General features: G+C 43.2%; 1 protein-coding gene across 3 annotated transcripts in view; it reads left to right on the top strand.

Moving 5' to 3' along the window:
- Oser1 (oxidative stress responsive serine rich 1) overlaps positions 1-19,387 on the top strand; it is a 72,776-nt gene extending 53,389 nt beyond the window's left edge. The window contains exons 1-4 of one of the 3 annotated variants that reach the window (XM_042694315.1): positions 7,519-7,645; positions 13,293-13,410; positions 16,531-16,644; positions 18,106-19,387. In XM_042694315.1, coding sequence (XP_042550249.1) covers positions 13,334-13,410; positions 16,531-16,644; positions 18,106-18,793 — 879 coding nt within the window. In that variant the 5' untranslated portion in view covers positions 7,519-7,645; positions 13,293-13,333 and the 3' untranslated portion in view covers positions 18,794-19,387. Of the gene's footprint in view, positions 1-7,518; positions 7,646-8,186; positions 8,206-13,292; positions 13,411-16,530; positions 16,645-18,105 lie in introns of those variants that run through there. The other 2 variants (XM_042694316.1, XM_042694317.1) reach the window with 2 other exon arrangements.
- The last annotated feature ends 7,400 nt before the right edge of the window (positions 19,388-26,787 follow it).

Genomic DNA, 26,787 nt, shown 5'->3' with positions numbered 1-26,787 from the left:
GATCAGTGGGTTGTAGGAAGAAAAGGGGCCTGTGATGAGACAGGCAGAATGAGGGACTGTGGAGGAAGGGAAGGAGACAGACATTGAGAGGTAGTGGAGAAAGAAATAGATTATGGGGGACTGGGAAGGTGGCTTAGTGGTAGAGTGCTTGCTTTGGATGCATGAGGCCCTGGGTTTGATTCCTCAGCACCACATAAGCAAAAAGAAAAAAGCTGGAAGTGGCACTGTGGCTCAAGTGGTAGAGCACTAGCTTGAGCTGAAGAGCTGAGGGACAGCGCCCAGGCCCAGAGTTCAGGCCCCACGACTAGACCCCCCCCCCTCCAAAAAAAGAAATAGATTATGGTTCCAAAGGGGGAAAGGGATAAGTGTTTTAGGGGACCTAGATGAAAAGGAGCTTTGTGAGTTTGGATCTATCTTGTTTTGGTTTTGTAAAAGATGAGTGTTCTCTGGCTACAAATTTAACCTGCCCATGTGGCAGAGCTGGATATTCTGACTTTTGGCCCCTGTCAAGGCCTGATTCTAGAGCTACAAATAAACTCACATAAGATCTGCAAAATCAAATAACCATCTCATCTTCAAGGATAAAAGCTTGGTGTGTTTGCATGTATAGAAAAAGAACCCAGCACGAGTTTCCTGAGAAGGAAACTGAGGGGTAGCACCATCCGTGATAGTAGAGCAGGGGCTGGTCTCAGGTAGCAGGAGTTGGGGAGCAGATGGAGAGAACGAGGAACGAGAGCAAGCAAGGTCTCCCATCCATGGCTTCTGAGAACATAGGTGCACCTTTTTGGCGAAATGTTTTCTCTCATCTCTCAGGAAGAACTGGATGCTCATGGATGTATAAACAGAGAATAAAGAAATGTTCTGAAAATTTGTATTTGAGTGTCCACACCCAAGGGGGAATCTTGATTTAAGGCATGCACAAGGCTAAGGAATGAATTCTTGGGATCTCAACTGGATCAGAACACTATCACACAATGGTTAAGTGAAGAATCAGTTGGAGACATTATCAAGATACAGTTTAGTTCAAGTTAAAAACCAAACCTAGCCGGGCGCTGGTGGCTCACGCCTGTAATCCTAGCTACTCAGGAGGCTGAGATCTGAGGATCGCGGTTCAAAGCCAGCCCGGGCAGGAGAGACTGTGAGACTCCTATCTCCAATAAACCACCAGAAAACCGGAAGTGGTGCTGTAGCTCAAGTGGTAGAGCGCTCACCTTGAGCTGAAGAGCTGAGGGACAGCGCCCAGGCCCAGAGTTCAAGCCCCATGACCGACAAAAAAAAAAAAAAACCAAACCTAACCATTCTGAAACTGGACAGCTATAAGAAATCTGGATGCCTAAAAGATCAGCTCACCAGCTTTAGATCAAGGGCTCTTTAAATTTATCTTGCATAGTACTGTTTTTGCTAGTCCTGGTGCTTGAACTAAGGGCCTGGGTACTATCCCTGAGCTTCTTTTTGCTTAAGGCTAGCACTCTACCACTTGAGCCACAACAACACTGCCAGCTTTTTCAGAGAAGTTCTGAGTAGTTTATGAAATAAGAGTCTCAGGGACTTTCTTGCCCAGGCTGGCTTCAAACTGTAATCCTCAGATCTCAGCATCCTGTGTAGCTAGGATTACAGGTGTGAGCCACCTGTTCCTGGTTACAACTTGCTTTTTTGCACTTATACTCTACCCCATCATTCTCTCCTTAGTATATAAACTTTTCCCCAGTGACATGGAATTCCACTATGTGGAGGTGCCAGGCTTTTTTTCCCAGTGGCTTACAGATGGACACTTGAGTACGCGCCAGTCTTTGCTATTGCAGTCACTGTTGCAATTGATAAACTTTCACACAAGCCATTATATGTATGTACAAATGTCACCTACAGGGCTGGGAAGATGGTTTAATGGTACAGTGCTTGTCTAGCATGCATGAAGTGCTGGGGTTATTTCCACACAAATAGAAAAAGCCAGAAGTGGAGCTGTGGCTCAAGTAGTAGAGTACTGTCCTTGAGCAAAAGAAGCTCAGGGACAGTGCCCAGGGCGTAAGTTCAAACTCCAGGACTGAAAAAAAAAACAACAAAAAAACCAAAAGACAAAAAAAAATTGTCATCTACAGGGTAGATTACTAGATGTATGATTTTGATAGACACTGCCCAACCAAATGGGCTGTCCAGTACAGTCCAACCAGCAATGGATGAAAGTATCTACTGCTCACTGTCCACCCCCATCTCTGGCCCTAATCTGCAGAGGGTACTGAAGAGTCCCAAATCTAGAAATAAGGCCACCGACTCAGATAAACAGCAAGAAGTCTTTATTAGCTGAATAGTGACTACACCTCACTATTTGGGTAGTAGTATGCAGTGAGATCTTTTTCCTAGCAGTGTCCTTTAAAGGGAAAAACTACCCACAGGTGGTGTTTGTCAAAGCAAGCAAGCAGATTTACAGAAGCAAAACATAGACTTGAGCAGGGGTAGTATATTTTATATCTCAAAATATTAGAAACTCATCCCCATGGTTGGGGGTACACTGAAATTTTCTTTACAGAAATGATTTTTAATGTAAGTTCCTGGCTAATACAGCACCTCAGTACAGCTGATGATAAACCTCTAGGTTGTCAATGGACTTCGGCAAAGTTTGTGATAAACTGCAAAGCTGCCAGCTTGGGAAACTTGAGTGAGGGAGAGAAGTTCTTTTGCTTTTTAGCAAGGATAGAAAAAGGCTTAGGCTGACTACTGGCCATTTGACCAGAGTTTCTCTCGACAGAGAGGTTGTGCCTTTAATATTTGGCCCTATTTCTGATAATTAATAATTTCCTTTGGTCTCTGATTTTACAGTCCCATCAGGATTTGGGATTTCTGTCAACCTGATGGATTAAAAATGGTATGTTGGTGCACTTTCAATAAGCCTTATCTTTTGAAGATGGAGGCCAGGGCATATTTCATGATCAAGTCCATTTCTATTTCTTGTTCTGTGAGCCACCTGTCCATGTCCCTTGTCAAGTTGTCCTGATGAAGCAAATGTTTTTTGTTTGTTTTGTTGGTTGTGGGGCTTGAACTCTGGGCCTGGGCACTGTCCTTCAGCTCTTCAGCTAGTGCTCTACCACTTGAGCCAGAGTGTTACTTCCGGTTTTCTGGTGGTTTATCGGAGTTAAGAGTCTCACGGATCTTTCCTTCCCCGGCTGGCTTTGAATTGCGATCCTCAGATCTTAGCTTCCTGAGTAGCTAGGATTACAAAAGTGTGAGCCACCGGCGCCTGGCTGAAGCAAATGTTCTTAACTGGAGGTTTTTGCTTTTCTCAGGGAGTCTCATGACTAGAGTCAGCTAAGAAATTCAGGGGAATAAAAGACCAGCTCATCTTAACATGTTACCTGTCTTCTTGTATGCATACAGAAGTTTTTCAAACTCTTTACTGGAGTTTAAGCATACACAGAAAAATGTACAAATCCTATATTGTACTTTCATGGATTTTTTTTTCCAGCCAGTCCTGGGGCTTGAACTCAGGGCCTGGGCACAGTCCCTGAACCTCTTTGGCTCAAGACTGGTGCTATATCACTTGAGCCACAGCACCATTTCCAGCTTTTTCCTAAGTAATTTATTGGAGATAAGAGTCTCATGGACTTTCCTGCCTGGGCTGGCTTTGAACCACAATCCTCAGATCTCAGTCTCTTGAGTAGCTAGGATTACAGGTATAAGCCACCAGCTCCCAGCTTTTCATGGATTTTTTTTTTTTACAAACAGAAATACTTCTATAACCAGCATTATTCAGGTTAAGAAAAGGATGTTAAAGAAAAGCACCCCAGAATCTTTCTCAATAGTCCCTTCTAGTCCTCACCACATGCAATCATCTGTGGTTTTCCTTCTTGATTCTTTTTTTTCTGCCTTAAACATTTCTGGTGTTACTGTGTGGTTTAAGCTGTAAAGTTCAAGTGAATGAAAATGTGAATATTGAGACAGGCAGTTCACTAACACTGCATCTTCAGTTTTAAAAGCCCAAGCTGAAAGGATTTTAGTCTTAAGTAAGCAAAGAGATGCTGTGGCACTAGGGTGCCCTCAGCTGGTAAGAACACCAGCAGTGTCTTCTTTCTTTTCTCTTCTCATTCATTTAATTCTTTATTGACTTATGTCAGTTAGCAATGTCTCTTTCTTGACCTGATAAATGCTGGATATAGGAATGTTCCCATCTGTTTGTTTTTTTTTAACCAGTCCTGGGGCTTGAACTCAGGGCCTGAGTGCTGTCTTTGAGCTTTTTGCTCAAGATTAGTGCTCTACCACCTGAACCACAGCTCCACTTTCAGCTTTTTGGTAGTTAACTGAAAATAAGTCTCACAAACTTTCCTGCACAGGCTGGCTTTGAACTGGGATTCTCAAATTTCAGCCTCCCAAATTGTTAAGATTAGAGGCATGAGCCACTAGCACTTGGCACAAGTCCGATAATGTAGTATATTTCTTCTTTCTTTTTTTCCCCCTGTGATCAATGGCTTCCAGGAAAAGGCCTACTTCCTTCCAGAACTGAGGACTAACAGGAATCCCAGAATTGGAGTTTGAAGTCCACTTACTTGACCATCTGGAAATTGAAGATGGTAATGGTAACCACAGGACTCCTATGAGAATTACAGTGACTTTTCTGACACATAACAAGAAGTATAAATTTTTAGCTGTACAAAAAGAAAAAAGCCGGAAGTGGCACTGTGGCTCAAGTGGTAGAGTGCTAGCCTTGAGCTGAAGGGCTGAGGGACAGCATCCAGGCCCAGAGTTCAGGCCCCACAACTGGACCCCCCCCCCAAAAAAATTTTTAGCTGTAATTATCCCCACTCACACAGTTTTTGTTGTTCCAGGCAACAGTGCCCTTTCAGTCCTCAAACTAGAAAGCCAAATGTCACTGTGGACTTTGCTCACTGCCCCTCTTGACACACACCATATCTCACTGAAGCCTGTTTTACACAGCTTTCTAACCTATTAACTTGCTCTCCGTTCCTAGTCCTCTTCAGATACCAATGTCTCCAGTTTGTCACTCACCCTGAAACTAGGGTATTCTTTCTACATCAAGCAGGCTATTGCTCTTTCATAACCTCATGGTTCTTAGAAGAAATCTTAGGCTAGCCCCTTGCCTTCATGACCTGATTCCTGCTTTCATCTGTACTCCAATTCTGTAGTCCAGAGCCAAACTCCCCATTCCCACACATGGCCCTTCTGGATTCATTCCCTCTTTAGTGAATGAGGTCACCTATGGACTTCACTGAGCCAAATGGCTCTGCCCAGCATATTTCTGCCAGTCTCCTAAACCCTAGCCTCTCACAGCCATCAGCTGTGGTGGCAGTTCTCCTTCTTTCATGGTATTTCTCCTGCATGCTGCTTCTCCCCATTTGCTTTCTACAAAGTTAAACAGCACATCAAATCATCATGAAATAGCTCATGACCTTTAGGACAAAATCCACTCTTCTTGATTTTCTCCTGACACTGAGCTGGCTCCAAGTTCTCATCTCATCCCTTCCCAGTGTCCAGCAGTGCCTGACTTTCAAACTTTCCTCGAGGAAGGCTTCTCCAAGACACTACCCTGGACCTTCAGAGTGGGCTGGGCACCTTCTGCTACCAACACAGCTGTACCTCTGCTGGTTAGCAGCTCTCCCAGGAGCTCATGCACTTCTTAAGGGCTTCTGCATAGCACTGAACAAGCAGCAAAGTCTGTGGAAAGAAGAGGAGGAGTTGTGACAAGAGGCATGCTGACATGCTATAGTCCCACAGCATTCGGGCTTAAATGTACTTTAATAGTTTTAACACAGGGTGAACATTTAATGCCTTCCTCTGATCAGTAATTATTGATTAAAGTATGTGACACCAAAGAATTTAGGCCCTGGGGATACACACACTGTATTTTGTTCAACTTAAGATCTAACTCAGGACTGGACACATACTATTATCACTGAGCTATTACTTCCTTAACCCATGACTTCATGGTTTTAAAGAATCTCCATTTCTGGGAGGTATAATTGATAAAGAAAATAAAACTACTACTACTAATTAAAATTGTGAGGAATGTGCATGTTAAAATTAACATGAAGTGATAAAGAAGAGAGACAAAGTCTGTCTCTAGGGAGCTTCTAGAATAGTGACGGACCTTGGCTGTAAACATATACATTGATCCCTCACCTAACTTGGGAGTTTGTTCCAGAACCCCCAGTGATAGGTGAAAATCTCAATACATTACACTCAGCGGCTTAAACTCAAGTATTCATGCTCAGCTTCTACTCACACCTGGCATTCTACTACTGGAGCCATGACCCACTTTTAGCTTTTTGCTGGTTAGTCCAGCCTGGCTTTGAATGTCGATCCTCAGGGCTTAGCCTCCTGAGTAGCTAGGATTACAGGTGTGAGCCACTGGTAAGCCTGGTGGCTGGGCATATTTTGAAACTATGAGAAAAAAAATCAAAATTCAAGACTTGAAGCAGAGTTATGTGGCTCTTATGTCTGCCCTTATAAAGTAGAAAAGCAACCCCCCCCCCTCCAAATAGCTAAGTGAAACCATAGCAAGTTGGGGGCTCTGTACAATTAACTTAAGATTTCTCCCCAGACTTGATCCAAACACTCTTTTGCTTGGGTCCGCTGTTTCCAGCAGTCCATTCAGCTAGGTCACTATACCTATAGCAGCGGCCAGGTTGGATTCAGGGATAACCTGTCCCTCTGGGGCTGACTTTCCTTTGGGAAGAAATCCATCTTTTCCAACAAGGCTTCAAGCTGCGGGGTGGCAGGTGAGAGGCACCCCCAAATGGACAGACGGTTGCTGGAGATGGAGACAATGTCAGCTTTATCCCTGCTTGCTACCTGACCTAAACATCACACCTAGGTAAACTGCTGAAAGCCTAGCAAAATTTGGCGCGTCCAGGCATCTGTTTCTCTGGCGAGTCTAAGATTCTCAAAGGAATCAAAAGCCATAAGAAACGACACTGACAGATACCAGCCAACACTCAGGTGAAGAAAGCGAGGCTCACAGAGGGGGAGGAGAGAGAACAAACCAGCGGCCTCAAGTCTAACAACAGCGATGGCATTTAAATTCCCATTGCAGCTCAGCATTCGGGGCCCTCCAGGCCAGGTGCCACGCCTCCTCGCTCCGGGCAGACCCTGCCAGACGCCCCCCGGCGAGGGGCTGCCGTCCGGGCCCGGTCGCCGGCGGAGCGGGGGGCAGAGTCTGCGCTCGGCTGGCGCGAACACTCCCGCCGCCTGGGTGATTAAAAGCGCTGCACCAAGTCCTGGCGAGCCGGCGCAGCTAAGAACGACGCCCGCTCACTCCCCTGACAGGAACGCCCCCAAAACCCGCCCCGGAGCAAACCGGCGCCAGAGGGAGTAGAGAGGAAGAAAAAAAAAAAAGAATAACAGGAAATGACGCAAGGCGCACGTGCTTCCGAGAGGGGCGTCTGCGGGACGTTCCAGAGGCGCGGCCGCCGCCCTGCGCCTGCGCAGCTGCCGCCTGCCGCGCTGCCTAGTCACTGGGGTGGGAGGAGCGTGAGCAAGGGGCGGGGCACGTGCCTGAGTGACGCAGGCGCAGTGCGACTCCGGAGGCGCGGGCCGCCTTCACGGCTGGTTTGGATCCGGGTCAGTCCGGCTCGGCGGTCGGTGAGAGCCGGTCTGAACTGACGAGACCGGACCCCCAGAACGCCCCTGCTGCGTGAAGGTAAGTGCCGTGACGTGCCGGGCTTGGGTGGCCGGCGGCCTCTGGGCTTCCAGGGCCCGCCCCGGGGTGGGCGGCTTCTCTGGGACCCGCCCGTGCCTGGTCGCGTCGTTTCCCGGCGCCTGCTGCTTGGGCCGGGCCGGGCCGGGCCGGGCCGGGCCGGGGCCTCTCCGCGCCACCTCGGCGGCGGGCTGGTGCGGCGGAGCTCCGCGCTCGGCCCCGTCGCTTCCCGCCCTCCCGCCGCCCCGCCGCCCGGCCGGAGCTTCCCCTTTTCGCCCTCCTCGGCCGCGTTTCCCGCCTTCCCGCCTTTTCCCGCTCCCCCCGGAGTCGCGTTCTCGTCGGCTGCCTGTTGGCCTCCGCTCCCGGTCTCTTCCGTATTCCTGGAGTCTCGACCCGACTTCCATCCTCGCGCAGCGAAGCCACGGGAGCAGCTTTCCAGCCGGGGACCCGGGCGGGCAGAGCCCAACCCCTGGACAGCTCCCGGCTCGGCGTCCGCCCCCCTCCCCGAGTCCCCCCTCCGCCCCCCCCACCCCAGTTCTGACCAGGGGAAGAGAATTGACCAGGTGCTTTGACCGTAGTCCTGTGAGTGCGGGGGTTGGGCGAGTGTGCGGACCGTGAGAGGTATGGGTGCGGGGTGCGGGGGGGAGCGAGTGTTTTCTCCCCGGGGTTTTCCCTCCCCAGGCTCCACGCTTCCCGGTGGTCTGGGAAAGTTCCGAAGTCTTTAACATTACGGTGGTGGCAGGCTCACCAGCCGGTAGAATACACCTTGTGGCTTGTTCTCTGGTCTTTTCCAGGATCCTGGAAAACGAGGAATTAGATTTGAAGTGTAAGGAAACTTCTAGATGTAAATAAGATTGTGACACATGCTATTGGTTGAAACTCAAAACTAAGACTTTTCTCCTCTTCTTAGGAGGAACTTAACAATTACTTCTTTTTTGCCAGGTTGAAGGGAACTCAGGGAAAAGCGAAAACGGTGTACTTTCATGTTAATACACTGTAACAAATACAGACCTTACACAAGTTCGATGTCTTTGGGGATTGTTACTAAGAACGTCTCCCACGGATTTAATACTGATAAAAGACAGGGAAACCCATTGTATCTGCTGTCCAGAGATAGATGTAAGCTCTTGCTTTGAGTGAATAGGATGTTACGAGTACCAAGGAGCATAATAAGCCTTCGTAATTGCAGACATGCTGTGATGTTGCTTTTAAGTTCATGCCTAAGATTTACCTTTGCTCTGGGTTAAAGTAAGGAAAAAGGTGAGTAATCAGAATGCTGAGAGTCTGAAAATAGACTATTCATTCTTGAAGTTTCAGTCTAGTTAGATCTTTTTAAAATGTTTTGGTTTATAGATGGCGTTCTTTTAGCATATCAACAGGCATGCTAACCAAGTTTGTATTAATACCTACGGTGGTCATCAGACTAGGTGCAAAGGCTCTTAGCAAGTGTTATATTTTAAGTTCCTGGAGCACAAGAGTGAGATTCTAGTCTTTCCAGAAATAGAGTTCCCAGTCCTCCTGTGTATCAGGTTCACCCTTCTAGCCCTAGCATCCAGTCTAGTATTAATCTGCGTGGGAATTTTGTAAATATTTGTGAAAGGCATGAATTTCTGTCAGTAAATTCAGCGGTGTATGCTTAGATCTGTTAGAGGTACGTAAATATTGACTGAGTTCCAGTAGAGCCCAAAGAGCACTGTTTGGGGGTCTTGAGGTTGGGAAGACAGACTCAGATGATTTATTTTATTTGGGCCCATAAGCAGAGTGTTGGCCATAAAGTAATTGGGGAACACTGTAAGTTAACTTTTAGTTTTGCAGCAGGATTTATTTACAAGCTACGATAACACCTTTTAAAATGTTGTGGAGCTTCAGGTGTTTTAGTATATATGATCTATGCCAGCCCCTCCACCCAGGTATTTCAGAAGATGCTATTGTGTGTTATCTATTTTGTATGTCCTGGTAAAAATGAAGAGGAATTATAGCCCACTGAAGCCTGGAATTCTGCGGACTGTGTTTCTTCATCTTTATATCCTGGTTAACCAAACTAGCCAAATATGTGTGGAGAGTGTATTTACATGGTTTTGTGGTGGTTGGGGGAAGCAGTGCTGTGGTTTTGAACTTCCGTCTGGTTCTATCACTTGAGTGACACCCCAAGCCCTTTCTCTTTTAGTTTTTCATGAAGTCTTTTGCATTTCTCCCAGTGATGCCTCAGTTTGAGATCCTCCTTCTTCTGCCTCCTGCTTAGCCAGGTTTGCAGGCTTGTACCACTACCCCCAGACTGTTTCTTGAGCTAGTCTACTAACTTTTGCCTGGGCTAGGCTTCATTTGCAATACTCCCATCTCTTACTGTGTACCTACCTGGGAGTTCAGGCTGTATGGACCATTACACCTGGCATTATACTTATGTTTTTTTATCATATGAAGTTGAGGTAAAGCTAGCAGATTTAAGTTTTTGTTGTTATTTTGGCAGTATTGTTTGTTTTGGCAGTGTTGGGATCCAGGGACTTGTGTTTGCTGGGCCTTGGGGTGTGTGTGTGTGTGTGTGTGTGTGTGTGTGTGTGTGTGTGTGTGTGTGTGTGTGTGTGTGTGTGTGTGTCTGTCTGTCTGTCTGTCTGTCTGTCTGTCTGTCTGTCTGTCCTGGGGCTTGAACTCAGGGACTGGGCACTGTCCTTGAGCTTTTTTATCCAAGGCTAGTGTGCTACCAATTGAGTCACAGTTCTGGCTTTTTGGTGTGGTTTATTGGAGAATAAAAATCTCGTGGACTTTCTTGCCTGAGCTGGCTTTGAACCATGATCCTCATCTCTCAGTCTCTAAATAGCTAGGATTACAGGATAAGCCACTGGTGCTGGCTTTTTTTTTTTTTTTTTTTTTAAACCTGGACTGTAGTTTTTTCTGTTTAAACTTCCTGGGTAGCTGGTATGTCAGATGTGTTCCACTGAGCCCAGCTTTCTTTTTTTTTTGGGGGGGGGGTCCGGTCGTGGGGCCTGAACTCTGGGCCTGGGTGCTGTCCCTCAGCTCTTCATCTCAAGGCTAGCACTCTACCACTTGAGCCACAGCGCCACTTCCGGCTTTTTTCTTATGTGGTGCTGAGGAATCGAACCCAGGGCCTCGAGCATGCAAGGCAAGTGCTCTACCACTGAGCCACCTTCCCAGCCCCTGAGCCCAGCTTTCTTTTTTGTTTGTTTGAGATGCAGTCCTATGAACTTTTTTGTGGGTGTATGCCCATACTAGGGGTTGAATTCAGTCTAGCCTTCTCACTTAGTTTTCATTCAAGGCTGACCCACTACTATTTGAGTGCCATCTCTTCTTCTGGCTTTTTGCTGGTTAATTGGAGATAAAAGAGTCCCACAGACCTTTCTACCTGGACTGGCTTTGAACCAAAATTCTGAGACCTCAGCCTCCTGAGTAGCTAGAATTAGAGCCTGGCTATTTCTTTTTTTTCTTTCTTCCTCTTTTTTTTTTTTTTTGGCTAGGGCTGGCCCAAACGACCCTATCCTGACCTAGCAAAGTTATTTTGAGACTTTTCAGTTTTGTGCATATTACCCAGAATACCTTAACTTCTGCACACAAATACATGTATAAACAAGCCTTGATTCCTTGCTGCTTTATTCTGCCACTTACACTACATTCTGTTAAACATATTGTGACATCTAGACATTTGGAATATTAGAGGTCTCATCAAATCCACCCCTGAGAAATTAGCAGATGTGGAATCAGACAATACCAGAAGATCCTTAGAGAGGCACTACTCCCTCTGAGAGTGCCTGGGGGGGTGGGGGTGGGGGGTGGGGGGGATGGGGTTTAGGGTATCAGGTTAGAAACAGGTAAAGTGAATCCTTGGTTCAACATTTCTCACAGATTCTTCCTGTCCAGGCTGGCTTTGAACTGAGCTCTTCAGATCTCAGTCTTCTGAGTCCTAGGATCCTTCATGCCTGGCCTCTCTGCAATTTTTGTTTCACTTTTTTTCTTTCTGGATATTGATTTGCTTATTTTTTTGTTCAAAACTTGGTACCATTTCCTTTTTTTTTTTTAAACCATGGTTGAAAAGATAGTTTACAGACTAGATTCAGTATTTTTTTTTCTCACAGACTTCTCTGTTGCTTCTAGTTGTTTAGGCAATTTTTTAATCCTTTATTTAAATATCAAAATCAGAGCTTAAGAAATTAGAACTTTGATTAATCAAAGTAGTTGATTAAGGTATTAACACACAAGAGTAATTTGTGTTTTTTACTTTCTCTTCTTGACTAGGAAAAGTTCTGTTCTTTATCATTTTTTTTTAAAAAGTTTATGTGTTGTTTTTTTTGGGGGGGGGGGTGGCCAGTCCTGGGACTTGAACTCAGGGCCTGGGCTCTGTCCTTGAGCCTCTTGTGTTCAAGGCTAGTGCTCTGCCACTTGAGCTGTAGCACCACTTCCCCCTTTTTTGAGTAGTACATTGGAAATAAGAGTCTCAGGGACTTTCTACCTAGGCTGGCTTTGAACCGAAGTCCTCAGATCTCAGTAGCTAGGATTATAGGCATGACCCACTGGTGTCTAGAATTTTTTTGAATTGCAAGTTGCATTTTCTGTTTCTTGTATAATAGCTACATTATCCAAAACTATTTTTACAAAACAATTGATGATATCAGCTTTTAGGCAGTGTATAGGATTAATTAGCATCGAGTTACATTTATAGTTGTTTCTGTTTTAACAATGCTATCTTGTACTCAGGGTTGGAGGTTGTGCCTCAGTTGGTAGAACACCAGCCAATTCACTTGAACATTTTTGAACTTACTGATCTGTGGATCAAGATTGCTTTACAGAAATGCTATCTTGTGTCATGAAGTTAATTAGAATTGTTAGACCAGACAAATAGTGTTTGAAAGAATTAGAGTTGAACTGTAACGTTCAAGCTTTTTATTTATTTATTTTTTTTTAAACCTGATGATAAAGGTCATTTCATAGATTTCTAGACATCCACAACTGGGGAGACTTTCTCTCCTGTTAAGATACAATCTGGCATTAGTGGCTCATGCCTATAATCCTAGCTACTCAGGAGGCTGTATTTGAGGATCACAGTTCAAAGCCGCCCTGGGCAGGAAAGTCTGTGAGGCTCTTATCTCCAGTTAGCCACCAAAAAGCTGTAAGTGGAGCTGTGGCTTGAGTGGTAGAGTGCTGGCCTTCAGCGACAAAGCTAAAGGATAATACCCGAGTCCTCAATTCAAGCCCAGTACTGGCATTTGTGTGTGCACGCACGCGTGCACACACACACACACACACACACTATATATATATGAACAGAAATACAGATTTTAGATTATATTTATTCCAGAATTGTGTAATAGGATTCTGGTAGCAAGTGTCTGAACAGTTTATATTTTATCATAATACATATTATGTGTATTTTGTTAAGAAATAAAAACCTACAGTCTCTTAGTCATCTACACTGAAATTTTCTTTTAGAAATGTCTTTTTTCTCCAAACACTAATGCCAGGAGTATAGATTTGTTTTTCATTTTTAATGTTGGGGATTAAACTCAGGCTTTCACCTTTGCTAGGCATGCACTCTATTACTGAATTATATCCCACACCAAGAACATAGATTATTTACTAAAAGGTATACTTTGGTCCCACCTTCTTTCATTTTGCTTATATTCTTTCTTTTTTTCTTGTTTAGTATTAACGGGAACATCCATAGTAGTGCAGAAAACGTTCACAATGAAATCTGAAGCCAAGGATGGAGAGGAGGAGAGTCTACAAACTGCTTTCAAGAAATTAAGAGTGGATGCATCAGGGTAATGGAATCTGTAGCATATTCAAAATTATGTATTTTCTACTTTTAAGTAGTCCTTTTCCCTTAAAGAGTTCTTCTAATATTCTTCACTGTTTAGAGAAGATGTAATACTGGCACTGTGTCATTTTGACCAGATTTGACATAATATTTGAAAGAAATGTTGCTGTTAAAATTTAAAGTAGCCTCATTTGTATTCTGAGATTGAGTGTTTTGGTTTTCTTTAACTTTGAGAAGATCCTCCACCCTCTTTTAATCAAAGATTTTCAAGCAGTATCATATCAGGGATTTCCTCATACTTTTCAAGGGAATCACAGTATTTTTCACTAAAAGTGAATTGACCCAGTAGACATCCGTGAAGACATTGTTGATTTCATGGTGTCTGATTGCTGAGTCTATCACTATGGAAACCTTTATTCAGTAAGGTTTTGTCACTGAGATCAATAATCTTGGACCCTTTGGCCAAACTAATTACGGCACCTGCAGACCAGCTGCTGTCTGAGTATTAATATTTCCAAACTGTTCTGTGCATGTATTTTCTTTTTCTTCTAGCCAGAAGAAATGTCAAATTTTTAATGAATATAAGAATTTCTGTTTTTGTGAATGGAAATAACATTTATTTCTCATGATGTCCTCAATACTGGGTTGAATACACATTGTTTAGGAGGCAAATACTAGAATTTTTATAAGTACCACATTCAGTTTATATATGAGACTCACACAAATAACTTTGTACTGTCATATTGGTAAGAAGCATCAGAGTCAGGATTTGAACCCAGAATGTCCAACTCAGAACCTGTGCTATAAAACCATTCCTGTTCATTCATTTGTTCATTTATTGCCAGTGCTGGGACTTGAACTCAGAGCCTGGGCACTATCCCTGAACTTCTTTTGTCAATGCTCACACTCTACTTTTGGCCTTTTCTGTTTATATGGTACTGAGGAATCGAACCTAGGGCTTCATGCATGCAAGGCAAGCACTCTTACCACTAAGCCACATTCCCAGGCCCAACCATTCCTTTATATAGTACCTTGAAATCGATATGAAGAAATGCACACAGTACTTAGCATAAAGTGAAAATTAAATAGATGATACTTGTTGTGTGGCTTATTTATTTTATTTTATTTTTTAGTCAGTTGTGGGGCTTGAACTCTGGGCTTGGGCGCTGTCCCTGAGCTCTTCAGCTCAAGGCAAGCACTCTTAACACTTGAGCCACAGCACCACTTCTGGTCCTCCTCCAGCTGGCTTTGAACCATGATCTCAGCCTCATGAGTAGCTAGGATTATAGGTGTGAGGCACGGGCGCCCAGCTGCTAATTGTTTCCTTTTAGCTTTGTGCTTATTTTCAGCTTACCAAATGAGAAGAAGCTTTATGCTGACAGATTGGCACAGTAGCTATTAAGATACTCACATTTGCTTCCCTGATACTTCAAAAAGTATTGCTTCTCCCAGTGGTTTTTACACTATGATTGTCTTGGCCATTTTATATCAATAATACGATAAGCTGTTTTGAGGAGCAGAAATAAGAAATAAGAAAACAGCTCCCAGATTGTGGATACAGTATATATTCTTTTGTGATCTCTGGTGTAGAAATAGCTTCTTAAAATTAGGAATATGTATATAAATCTCTAAGTATATAAACATGTTCATATATATGTGTGTGTGTATATATATGTACATATATATATATATATATTTTTTTTTTTTGATACATAGACTTCTGGTGTTTTAAGTGATAGGAACTAAAATTTAAGCCAATTTAGTCCCATTAAAAATTATTTGGACACTTATAAAATAAGTATCTGTACAATGTAGGATTGAAAATCAAACATATGTAGTATGTGATCTGCCTTGAGTAAAAATTACAGGAGGAAAAGAAGCACTATCTAGTATTTGAGAAAACTAAAGTTGAGTACAAGAAGTGAGTCACTGGTGTGACTAAGCAAATAAGACGCGCATAGTGTAGCCTACATTTCTAATGTGATATTGTTGCCGATTGACTGTGCTGATGGGACCTCTAAGCAACTGACTCATGACTAACCAAGCTTTGCCAGGCATTCAGCATGATCCTGTTCAACAGGTTTTGAATCCAATGGTATTTGTCTTTGCAGGACAAATGTATCTATATGTTCAACAAATCAACATTCTTTTTGTCAAACTATGAAATAAAACTTTATTACAGAAAAGAATTTTGAAAAGGAAAAGAATGAAAATAAATTTACTACAATCATTTTTATTATATAGGCAGTATACGTAATAACATACTTCAAAAAATGTAATAGAGATTATGTATATAAAGATGTTTCCCCATGCTATTTCTCCTAATATAAACACATTATCTTGTCATAAAAATTCCTGTACCTGTAATTTTCCATAAATTCCTAATATTCCATTGTGAAATGTGCCATAATTTCTATAATACAGTATTTTTTTCTTAGTGGATATTTAGGTTATTTCCAGTTTTTAAATTATATTTGAGTACTTGTTTTTAAGATAGTAGATTGTCCATCAAAGATTTTTATTAATTTGTCAGTGTGCTGTGTTGGTTCTTTCTGGAAGGATTTCTACCAAAATATTATTAGGAGTAATTTCTAGGTTGTAAGATGGTAAATGGTCCTTTTTCTCTCTTTTAACTTTGTTATTTACTGAAAACTCTATATTACCTGTATACTTTTAAACCAAGGATTTAACTCTGTAATATTATTAATTTCAAAAATTAAATGCTTTATCTAAAATTTGAGTAGTATTTAAGTGGGTATATTTTTCAGGTTGGATTTCTTCAAGGTTTTGCTCCTACACTTGGTTCCCATGGCTCTGATTTGCTTGTGTAAAAGAAGTGGTCAGTGTCAGTAGCATTCCATTTTCACAGAAGGCCTATCTGCCCCAGATAAACAGCCTCAAAGACTATTTATATCCTGCCTCTGCTTATACCTTTTGGCTTAGGATTTTTCAACCATGGACTTTTAGGGATTCTGAATTTGGTTGTAGAGGGAAAATTACACTAAAAGCTGACCGGTTTTTAAGAAATGTAAACTAGAGAGAAAAGTATTGGTAAAGGTTGCACTTGGGTTGGGGAGAGCATTTAACAGTTTCCATTAGCAGTAAACCTTGTTCTTGTCTTCAGGCCCGTCGTGTCGCTGTCTGTTGGAGAAGGTACAAGTGTCAGAACATCAGCCAGAACCACAGCAGATGATACCAAACCTAAAAGCACATGTCCATCTAAAGACAGTTGGCATGGGTAAGAGTTGCTTACTGAGAATATTCTTATCCTAATACCTTAGAATATTGTTGGATTTTTCTTTCCTGATACCTGGGAAAAGAGTATGCTTTAGTACAGAACCCAGGACCCAGCGATTCTGAGTTGTAGATTTGCTGAGCCTTTCTATTTGGCCTGCTCCCAAAGTCAGTTGTTTTTTTTTTTTTAATGTTGTATGTTTTCTTCAGAAGAATGTGTCTTTAACTGTTCTTGATTGAGTTGTTTTTATCAACTTGTGACCTATTCATAATTGAGAGGTTGAAGCCTGCTTTGTGAAACTGTAGTTTGCTCTGTTTTACATTTTGTGTTACTTATTATGGAATTGTTTTTTTAGATTCATATACCTAGGCTCATTTATGTTTAGGATATTTTCTTTTTGGTGAATTGAAACTCTCATTATGTAGTTTTATAATGGCTTTTGTCTTGTTTTTTTTTTGGGGGGGGGGGGGTGTTGTCGGTTGTGGGCCTGAACTCTGGGCCTGGGCACTGTCCTTCAGTTCTTCAGCTCAAGGTTAGCCCTCTACCACTTGAGCCATAGCGCCACTTCCGGCTTTTTCTGCTTATGTGGTGCTGAGGAATCGAACCCAGGGCCTCATGCATGCAACGCAAGCACTCTACCCCCTGAGCCACCTTCCCAGCCCAATGTCTTAAAGGCTTTTTTGGAATTGGAATATAGAGTTAGTCTGGTTTTTTAGTGCTTGCATAGTGTATCTTTTCTCCTTATATAACCATTCTGCTTTAAAGGTTTGTATATATCTAGGTAACGTGTGGCATGGTTCTGTTTTGTTCTAATTCAGTTTGCTGAATTTAGTGCATTTACATTAATTTTGCTTATTTGAACTTGGTTTTACCATTTTACTTTGTTATTCTACTTTCCCCCCCTTTCTCACTTCTCCCTGTCTTGTAAACGCTTACTTGAGAGGCTTTGGATTGTGTGTGTGTGTGCATACATTCACACATGACTTTTCCCTCTACTAGTTTGGAAATTGGGGAGTGCAGATCTTTTTCGATCATTTCCTGTGTGTATATTTAGTCTTTTGGCTGGTACCAGTAGAAGCAAGTCATGATTATGGCACGGCTCTTTTGTAAGGTTAGCCTTCCAGTAGTATGAAGTTAGATTCACGCCTAGAGTACTTCACTTAGGCTTCAACACTAGGTTGACTGTTTAGGGTGCGTCCCTCACATTCACTGGGGAAAGGTTCCTGGGCCTAGGTGGACACCAGGCAGTTGTTCCACAGGTTATCAGTTATCTCGCTTGTTTCTATAGCTTGCTATAAGGGGATGTTGACCTTTTTGAGACAGCTTGAAAACAGGACATCTCTGTGGGGGAAATTCATAGCCAAACACTACTAAACCTGAGAAGAGGTAAATTTCCAAGTATCATAAAGAGTTTCAGGAAGGCTTCTGCATCCCAGCCTTTTCTTGTGTGTTGTTCTCTCTTAGGTCTACAAGGAAAACTTCACGAGGAGCAGTGAGAACCCAGCGTCGTCGACGTTCTAAGTCTCCAGTCCTTCATCCTCCCAAGTTCATACATTGCAGTGCGAAAGCATCTTCTTCCAGCAGCCAGCTCAAGCACAAAAGTCAGACTGACTCCCCTGATGGCGGCAGTGGGCTGGGAATTCCAACCCCTAAAGAGTTCCCTGCAGGAGAAAGCTCTACTTCTCTCGATGCTAATCCCACAGGGGCAGTCCTTGAGCCTTTGAGAACTCCAGTTCCAAGGCTCCCATCAGAGAGTAAAGCGGAAGACTCTTCTGGCACTACCCAAGTCTCCCAAGCAAGTCTCAAGGCCAGCGATCTCTCTGACTTTCAATCTGTTTCCAGGCTAAACCAGGGCAAGCCGTGTACATGTTTAGGCAAGGAGTGCCAGTGTAGGAGATGGCATGATATGGAAGTATATTCCTTTTCAGGGCTGCAGAATGTCCCGCCTTTGGCCCCAGAACGAAGATGTATGCTTGAGGACTACTCTCAGTCACTGCACACCAGAACTCTGTCTGGCTCTCCCCGTTCCTGCTCTGAGCAAGCTCGAGTCTATGTGGATGACGTAACCATTGAGGACCTATCAGGCTACATGGAATACTACTTGTATATCCCCAAGAAAATGTCCCACATGGCAGAAATGATGTACACCTGATAGCAGGAAGTTAGTGCATATGCTTTAACCAATGAAGGGTTGTCAGATTTAGTTCATGGCAGACCTTGTGGCCACTTTGTGTGAGAAGACAACTTTCTACTCACTGTGCTTGCAATAAAAACTTTTCTTGGCATCTCAGTTAACCTTCATTCTTTATTCTCTTGAGTTCTTTCATACCCATCAAGGCAAGCAGATCAAAGAAAATTCTTCTCATCTAAAAATGTTCCTGAGAGATGAAGAAAACATAATTACTGGAGAACTGGCAGCAGTGGGTATAGGGTGAAATCCTTTGTAAAATTCCATTTCTCTGATGTTTAAGGTTGGGTAGCCAAAATCAAATGGGGTTTTGTCACAGAACTGAACATTTGTCATGTTGTAGTTGCCAGCCCGGAACATTGGAAGTTGTAAGACTGATTTAAACCAGCTCTGATTTAGCACAGGATTGATTTTGTAATGAAAGGTTTGATATACATTATTGTTGAGCCAGAGATCTAAGGTTTAGATGCAGTTTGAATAAACTAGCCGGCCTGCCTTGTGTTGTTTGAGTCATTACCCATCACTCAATAAACCCCTGCTTGGTGCTGTTCATCTTGAGGTATGTGATGTGAAGTTTCTTGACTATGAAGCTGCTGGGAGTGAGCTGCTTCATGTGGCGGGAGGGTGTATCTTCTCCATCTGGTGTGTTTACATATGTGTGTTTGCTGCCGTCAATTGTAGGATAAAGGCTAATACTTCAGTTACATGTGTTCTAGATGTTTATCTCTTAGGACTGCCCTCCCACCCAGCAATTTTGTACATGCTATATTCTAATACATTTCTGGCCAGCCATCCCAGAATTCTCTCCAAAATTGAGTTAAACCCCAAACACCTCAATTTCTACTGGAGAATCAGTCCCTTATCTTTTTCTTTTTTTTTTTTTTTGGGTCCAGTCATGGGGCCAGAACTCTGGGCCTGGGCACTGTCCCTCAGCTCTTCAGCTCAAGGCTAGCGCTCTACCACTTGAGCCACAGTGCCACTTCCGGCTTTTTTCTTTTTGCTTCTGTGGTGCTGAGGAATCGAACCCAGGGCCTCAGGCATGCAAGGCGAGCGCTCTACCACTGAGCCACCTTCCCAGCCCCTCATCTTTTTCAAGTGAATACAAAATCTTTTTTGGTGTTGTATATTACATATTCAGACTATATTGTATGCTAAGTTTACTGAGTATGGCCATGTTAAGAATGCCCTATTTCTATTTTATAAAATAAGCGTGTATTGTTCAATAAAACATTGAGTAGGCTGTACAGTTGATGGATGGCAGTGGGGTCTGGGCCTCATGAATGAGTGATTTATACTTGGGAGAGGTAAGAAGTGTGTTCATTAGACAAGTCCTGAATCTAAAGTTACAGAAGACCACTGCTAGTGTCTAGCTTAGTAATTTATTAATATCTTGGACTGTGGTTAGAGCAGGAAAACAAAATGCCATCACAGCCTTGAGTTACCATTTTTGGTTTTATTTGATACAAGGTCTCACTATTGTCTAGGCTTGTGTTGAAGTCACAGGGACCAACCAAAATAATAATGACTTTCAAATAATGGGCCCATTTCAAACTAGCCTTTCTGGAAGATAAATTAACATTTTTATTTTAAGATTTTTTATTAGCATATATTAGTTGTACAAGGAAAGGGTTTACTATGCCAGTTCATACATACTTGCAGTATACTCATCAGTTTCGTCCCTCCCCCTCCTAGTGGCATCATTTATTTTTATTGTGAAAATACTGTACAGAGGGGTTACAATTACATGGGCAAGATAATGAGTACATTTCTTATCAAGCATTGTAGCCTCCTTTGTTTCCCCTTCCCATCCTCCCCCCTCTCCTCCTACCCAACCCTCCTCCCCCCCTCCCACCAAAGTTGTAATGTTCGTTTTCAACATGACTTGTATGTCTCATTGTTGCAATGGGTCCACCTGTATTTTTTATTATTATTTTTATTTTTGTAAATCTCTGCTGTTTGACTTCTTAAAGACAAATCCTCATTTCTGCTCCTGCTTCCATTCAGGACATCACAGATTACGTGCATTGAACACTTGTGAAAGAATGGACAATGTCTTAATGCCATGAGAGCTGTTTGCCTTTAGATTCCTGAGGGGCTGGGCCTCTAGGCTCCAGGGGTTTCCAGGCCACATTTGAGAACAGTGCAAAAAGGCCATTACAGCTTTGAGTTGTAAAGGTTCCACCTTGCCCACACCACCACAGCTAACATTTGCCTTGCCTTCTTGGTTTGTTTTTTGTTTTGTTGGTCCTGGGGCTTGAACTCTGGGCCTGGACAGCTCTTCAGCTCAAGATGAATACTGTACCACTTGAGCCACAGCACCACTTCCAGTTTTCTGGTGGTTAATTGGAGATGAGTCTCACAGACTTTCCTGCCTGTCTGGCTTTGAACTGTGATTCTGAGCTATCAGCTTCCCGAGTAGCTAGGATTATAGGTGTGAGCCACTAGCACCACCCTGCTGCCTTTTTTGTTTTTTAATAGCTACCTAGTTCTAATAAAACAAGATTGTCTCCTAAGCTCTTTACATTCTTTTTTAGAAAAGAACAAATTTCCCATGATCTTGTAACCTGCTGGAGAAATCCAACTCAAATGATGCTCAGGCATTTCAGATTTATGGAATTAATTGTAAGTTAGGAATAACTGCAAGTCTCCCTCAAAATGTCCTGTCTTGCTATGCATATCTGATCTCAGTACTTGGGAAGCTGAAATGGGAAGATAGACTTTGAGGCCAGCAAGATGATTGTCACAAAGCAAAAGTGGGTAAGGAATGTATCTTAAACTCAGGCTCACTTGGGCTAACTTCAGTATGGTGCTCGTGAAAACATTTGACTTTGTTTTTGAATTTAACCAGATTTTCTTTCCCTGCTGTATCCTTGGAGGTGGGTCTGTCGTCTAAGGGCTTGTTTAAAAGTAGTCTCATGCTCTGAAGAATGGCTTCTCAAGTTCACTGCTCTCTGAACATCGATTCAGGTATCTGTTGAGTGTCTGCAACACAACAGGTGCCCTGTGGCTAAGTGCTGGGACCAGAGCGGTAGAACAGCATGCTGTTTTTAGTGGAGAAAGATAATGTACATCTAAATGATAAAGAGGAAAAGGATTAGGAGCCAGAACTGCATTAAGTTGGAATTCCTGTTTTATTAGGGACAATTGGAGAAGCTTCTTTGATAAGGTGACATTTGGGGAGAGACACGGGACAGTGAGCTATATGAACATCTGGGCTGAAGGAGCCAGAAGAACATCTGTGCCTTAGCCAGTTGGCAAAGGTATGGGCTGGGTCTCTGGTGGAGGGCCTTGTGGGCTGTTCAAAGGCTTTGGCTTCTAGTATGAGCAGCGTGGGAGCCATTTAGAGGATGGCCAGAGGAGAGAGCCATCATGAGACTTCTTTTTAGAATATAACCCAGGCTGATCTTGGACTCATAATCCTGCCTCCGAAACTGGTATTACAGGTGAGTACTACCACACCCAGTTCTGAGACTTAACCTTTTAAAAGGCCACTAGCTGCTGAGGTGAGCAAGAGGACAGTGTTGGGCTTGCGGTGAGCCAGGCAGTGCCTTTGGTGGCTGGATACTTCATGGTACAAGAAATAGGATGTATTCTGGAAATTATTTTGAAGTTAGAGGTGAAGGGATTTGCTCATAAACTGCATAGAGGGTGTGAGGAAACCAGGATTAAGGATGAGCCCAAAGCTTTTGAGAACTTGGGAGCAGCTGGTGAAGATTTGGGAGGGGAATTGAGAGTTTGGGTAAGTTCTTGTCAAGTCTGAAATGCTTATGGGAATGCAAAGATGACGAGTAAGTGGCTGGATGATGGCTGAAGTTAGAAGTACAGGCTGGGGAGGCAAATTTAGGAGCTATCAGTCCATGGATGTTTTTAGCATGACATTGGAGAACCCTCCACAGTAGATCCACACAAAGAAACCAGACGATGCCTCCAGCAGAAAGAATGACATTGCCCCATTTGTTAGGAAATGGAAAGACTTGTGAAAAAAAAAAAAAAGGAAGTAAGCCAGGCCCAAAGAAACATAAGTCCCCATGGTTTCCCTTATTTGCAATAACTAGTATATATCTGAGTCAAGCAGAAAAGGTCAGATAAGTTGATGTTAAGGAAATGAACCCCAAGATAAGTATTCAAGTACCTTTTTCATTCATGCGATTGTTTCTAACATTTATAAGGTGATTTCGTTGTTGCTTTGTATGTCCCTCCCCCACAGTATAACCCCTGTTTTCACTGTATTTGATGTTGGTATAATTTGTGGAGGGGAAGGGAAAAAACAAATCGTTTAAATAGGGATACAGGTGGACCCATTGCAACAATGAGATGTACAAGTCGTTATGTCAAAAAACGAACTTTACAACTTTGGTGGTGGTGAGGGGTATGGAAAGGTATGGGAAGGGGAAACAAAGGAGGAGGCAACAATGCTTGATAAGAAATGTACTCATTATCTTGCCCATGTAATTGTAACCCCTCTGTACGGTATTTTCATAATAAAGAAAAGAAAAGAAACGAGAAGAGCTGAAGGAGAATGTTGGCACCTCCATCTAAAACAACAACAAAAAGCCAGTGGCTTGAACTTGTCATCCTAGTTACTCTAGGAGGCAGATTTTGTGAGGATCAACATTCAAGACCAAGCTCTTGGCAAAAGTTTAAGAGATGCCCATGTCAACCAAAAACAACAACAAAAAACTAGGCATGTTGTGCCTGTCATAGTAGCAATGTGGGAAGTATAATTAGGAAGCTTGTGGTCCAGGACAGCCTGGACAAAAAGCAAGACCCTCTTTGAAAAATTAGAAAAGCAAAGAGGACTGGAGATGTGGCTAAGTGTAGAACTCCTGCTCTGGAGATGTTCCCAAGGCTCAAAGCTCAGGGAATGAGGAATGGAGCCAAGAAAGGGATTCTAGAAGTTTCACAGAAAAGCATTTCAAGGAAGGTGGTGTCCACGGCTATACCCTGCAGAAAGGGAAAGAAGAGGCCCACTGTGTGCAGACACACAAGGAAAGCAGTGTCTAACACAGGAGGAATCCCAGTGCTTTTTGGAAAGGTAAGCCTCACTTCAAAGGGCTGGTGGTTGGGGGTGTGAGAAGGTGGGGTGCTCACCTGTATGGGTGACCCAGTCCAAAGCCTGTCTGGAAAGGTCTTTGGGAAAGCAAGGCTTCCTTTGCTAAGCTTTTGGCGAGACTCACAACCAAAGCATACCTGTGGGTTCAGTGTCTTCTCTGGGCTGGATTTCCCTTTAACTCTTCCCTGGACTCCCAGCCTGACAAGTGGAGGAGGTGATAGATGAAGAAAACACCTCTGACCAAAACAGGGCCAGGAAATGGGGAAGTCTGTTATAATGTATTTGGCCACCAGAGGTCGCCCTTCCCTTGAAAGCGGAGAACTAAAGGCTTTGCTAGGAAGCTCAGCACTGGGCAGGTAAGGCCAGTGCCAAATTTGTCTATATGAATTTTGCCTACATTTTGACAAAATCAAGGTGTCCTTTTGCTAATGACATGATTTATCTGTTAATAAAATGAACAACCATAAGGCAATGTTGGGTGAAGCTATGTTGGGAAGAGAAGTGTTTCAATGTGAAGGTATTTCATATTTAGTCCTCTTTGGAGAATGGTTCAAGAAGCAATTTTTAAGATATAATTTTATTATTATTAAGGTGTTGCACAGAGGTGTTACTATTTCATAAGGTAGGTAATAAATTATTTCCTTTTTTGAGCACTTTCTCCCAGTTTTCCCCTCTCATGCCTGCCCACAGATTACACAGGTCATTTTTCACATAATGAATACTGAATAATACTATGATTGCAATTGTTTACCCTTCCTCCCTCCTTTTCTCTGTCTCCCCTTTGCCCTCTCACCCCAAAAAGGAAGAAAAACCAAAGCTGGGCGCCAGTGGCTCACGCCACTCAGGAGGCTGAGATCTGAGGATCACAGTTCAAAGCCAGCCCTGGCAGGAAAGTCCATGAGACTCTTAGCTCCAATAAACCGTCAGAAAACCGGAAGTGGCTCTGTGGCTCAAGTGGTAGAGTGCTCACCTTAAGCTAAAGAGCTGAGGGACAGCGCCCAGGCCTAGAGTTCAAGCCCCACAAACAAACACCACCACCACCACCACCAATAACAAAAACCCTATGTTTCCATTTCCTGGAACTCATTTCAATAAATATTATTTTAGATGTTGAGAAGCACTTTTTATATATGAAACAAATAGTGGTAACAGCTACAACATGTATTGGGAGTTTCATGCATTTGAGGCTTTTTTTTTTTTTTACAAAAAAGTACAAACTTGTATACTCCTCACTCAAATAAGATAGATAACCATCACCTTTGATTCAGAAAATCCTCTGGTGTAGGGACAAAGAGCTTGTGGTATTAAATTATAATGGGCTCAAGGTCACTCAGCTGGTGAGGAGCTGGGATCTGAATATATCTAATTCCCAAACCACCAACTTCATACAGTCATGAACTCACAATGTTACTAAGAAACTACTTAGTCATTTGAAAACTTGTGATTTTTCTATTTTTTTAATTTTTTTTTTGGTGCTAGTTCTGGGGCTTGACCTCAGGGCCTGGGCACTGTCCCTGAACATTTTTTGCTCAAGGCTAATGCTCTACCACTCGAGCCACAGCTCCACTTCTGTTTTTTGGAGGGTTTTTTTGACAGTTAATTGGAGAAAAAAAATCTCATGTATTTTCTTGCCCCAGCTGTCTTTGAACCTTAATCCTCAGATCCAAACTTCCTGAGTAGCTAGGTTTACATGTATGAGCCACTGGTGCCCAGCTTGTAGTGATTTTGAACAAGGGAGAAAGATCAGATTTGTCCATCCTAAGTCTTCTCCCAGGAAGATTTAATTCTGCAGGCGTGGGCAGGACTCTGGAATTGGTTTATGTCTTCTCCTTTTGTAGGTGATTCTTTTGTGTGTTCACTCATCACAGGAGTGGGTGAACATTTGTGTGGCTGAACAGATTCCTGGGACACTCTACCCTGATCAGGATTACAGAGATTCATCACTTAACTATGGAGGGTATGGGCTGGGGCGACTCACGCCCCCTTCTCTTTGCAATGCATCTTTCTTCTTTCCTTGACAGCAGACCTGGAAAGACACTCACACAATCCTGCAAGGCCTCTGGGAGAGGTGGGAAAGCAGAATTCCTGGACACAGTGTGGATCTGTTCTTAGAGTTAAGTTGAAGCTATCAATGGGGCCACCTGGTGAGGAGTGAGCCACCTGCCCAGATGACCATCTTTGTCCTCTGCTATTTGCTTCCAGGCCCATGTTTCTCCCTGTGGTGGAATTTAAATGCTGGAAGGACCCTTTTTAAGGTCACAGGTTGTACCTATGACGAAAATAAGTCCTAGGAACTGGTCATTAGCAAGGGAACATTTTCTACCCATTTCTGAAACAAGAACAAAACTCCTGCAGTCACTGTAAGAGTCATCATGGAATTTGCAAATGTCAGATACATTTGACGTTAGATGACAATTTAATGTTGTAGTCTCCATGCATGTGCATGGGTGAATGTGCATACATATGTGTGTACACATGCACACACACATACACACACACACACACACACAGCTTCATAGTCTCATTCTCTGCTCCTGTTACTCCAGGGTTCACTTGGGTTTACGCACATCAGCCCTGACCGCAATATCTTTCTTCTCATGGAGATTTATTTGTTCTCCTTCCTGAAGCTTGGTGGGAACCTGAGTTCTGGAATGCACCCAGGCCCTTGGCTCTTGACCCTGCCCTAAGAGCCTTCAGAAGTCTGCCCTCATGGGCCCTCAGAACACCAGCACAAAAGACCGTTTGGAGGGGGAAATTTTGAGTATTTCCAAGAGTACCTCACTGCGCCCCGACCCACCTCTGTTTTGGAATGGGGGAGGGCAGCCTCCCCCCTCTCAGGAGGAAGTAGTTGGGGGGAGGTGGGGGTGGGGGAGGGGTGGGGGGGGTGGAAGTGAACTGATGTTTT

This window comes from Dipodomys spectabilis, unplaced genomic scaffold (genome assembly GCF_019054845.1).
Source record: "Dipodomys spectabilis isolate Male_0828 unplaced genomic scaffold, ASM1905484v1 ptg000175l, whole genome shotgun sequence".
Classification (NCBI taxonomy): domain Eukaryota; kingdom Metazoa; phylum Chordata; class Mammalia; order Rodentia; family Heteromyidae; genus Dipodomys; species Dipodomys spectabilis.
The sequence above is the reverse complement of the archived record's forward strand: the minus strand, read 5'-3'. Positions and strand labels throughout refer to the sequence as shown.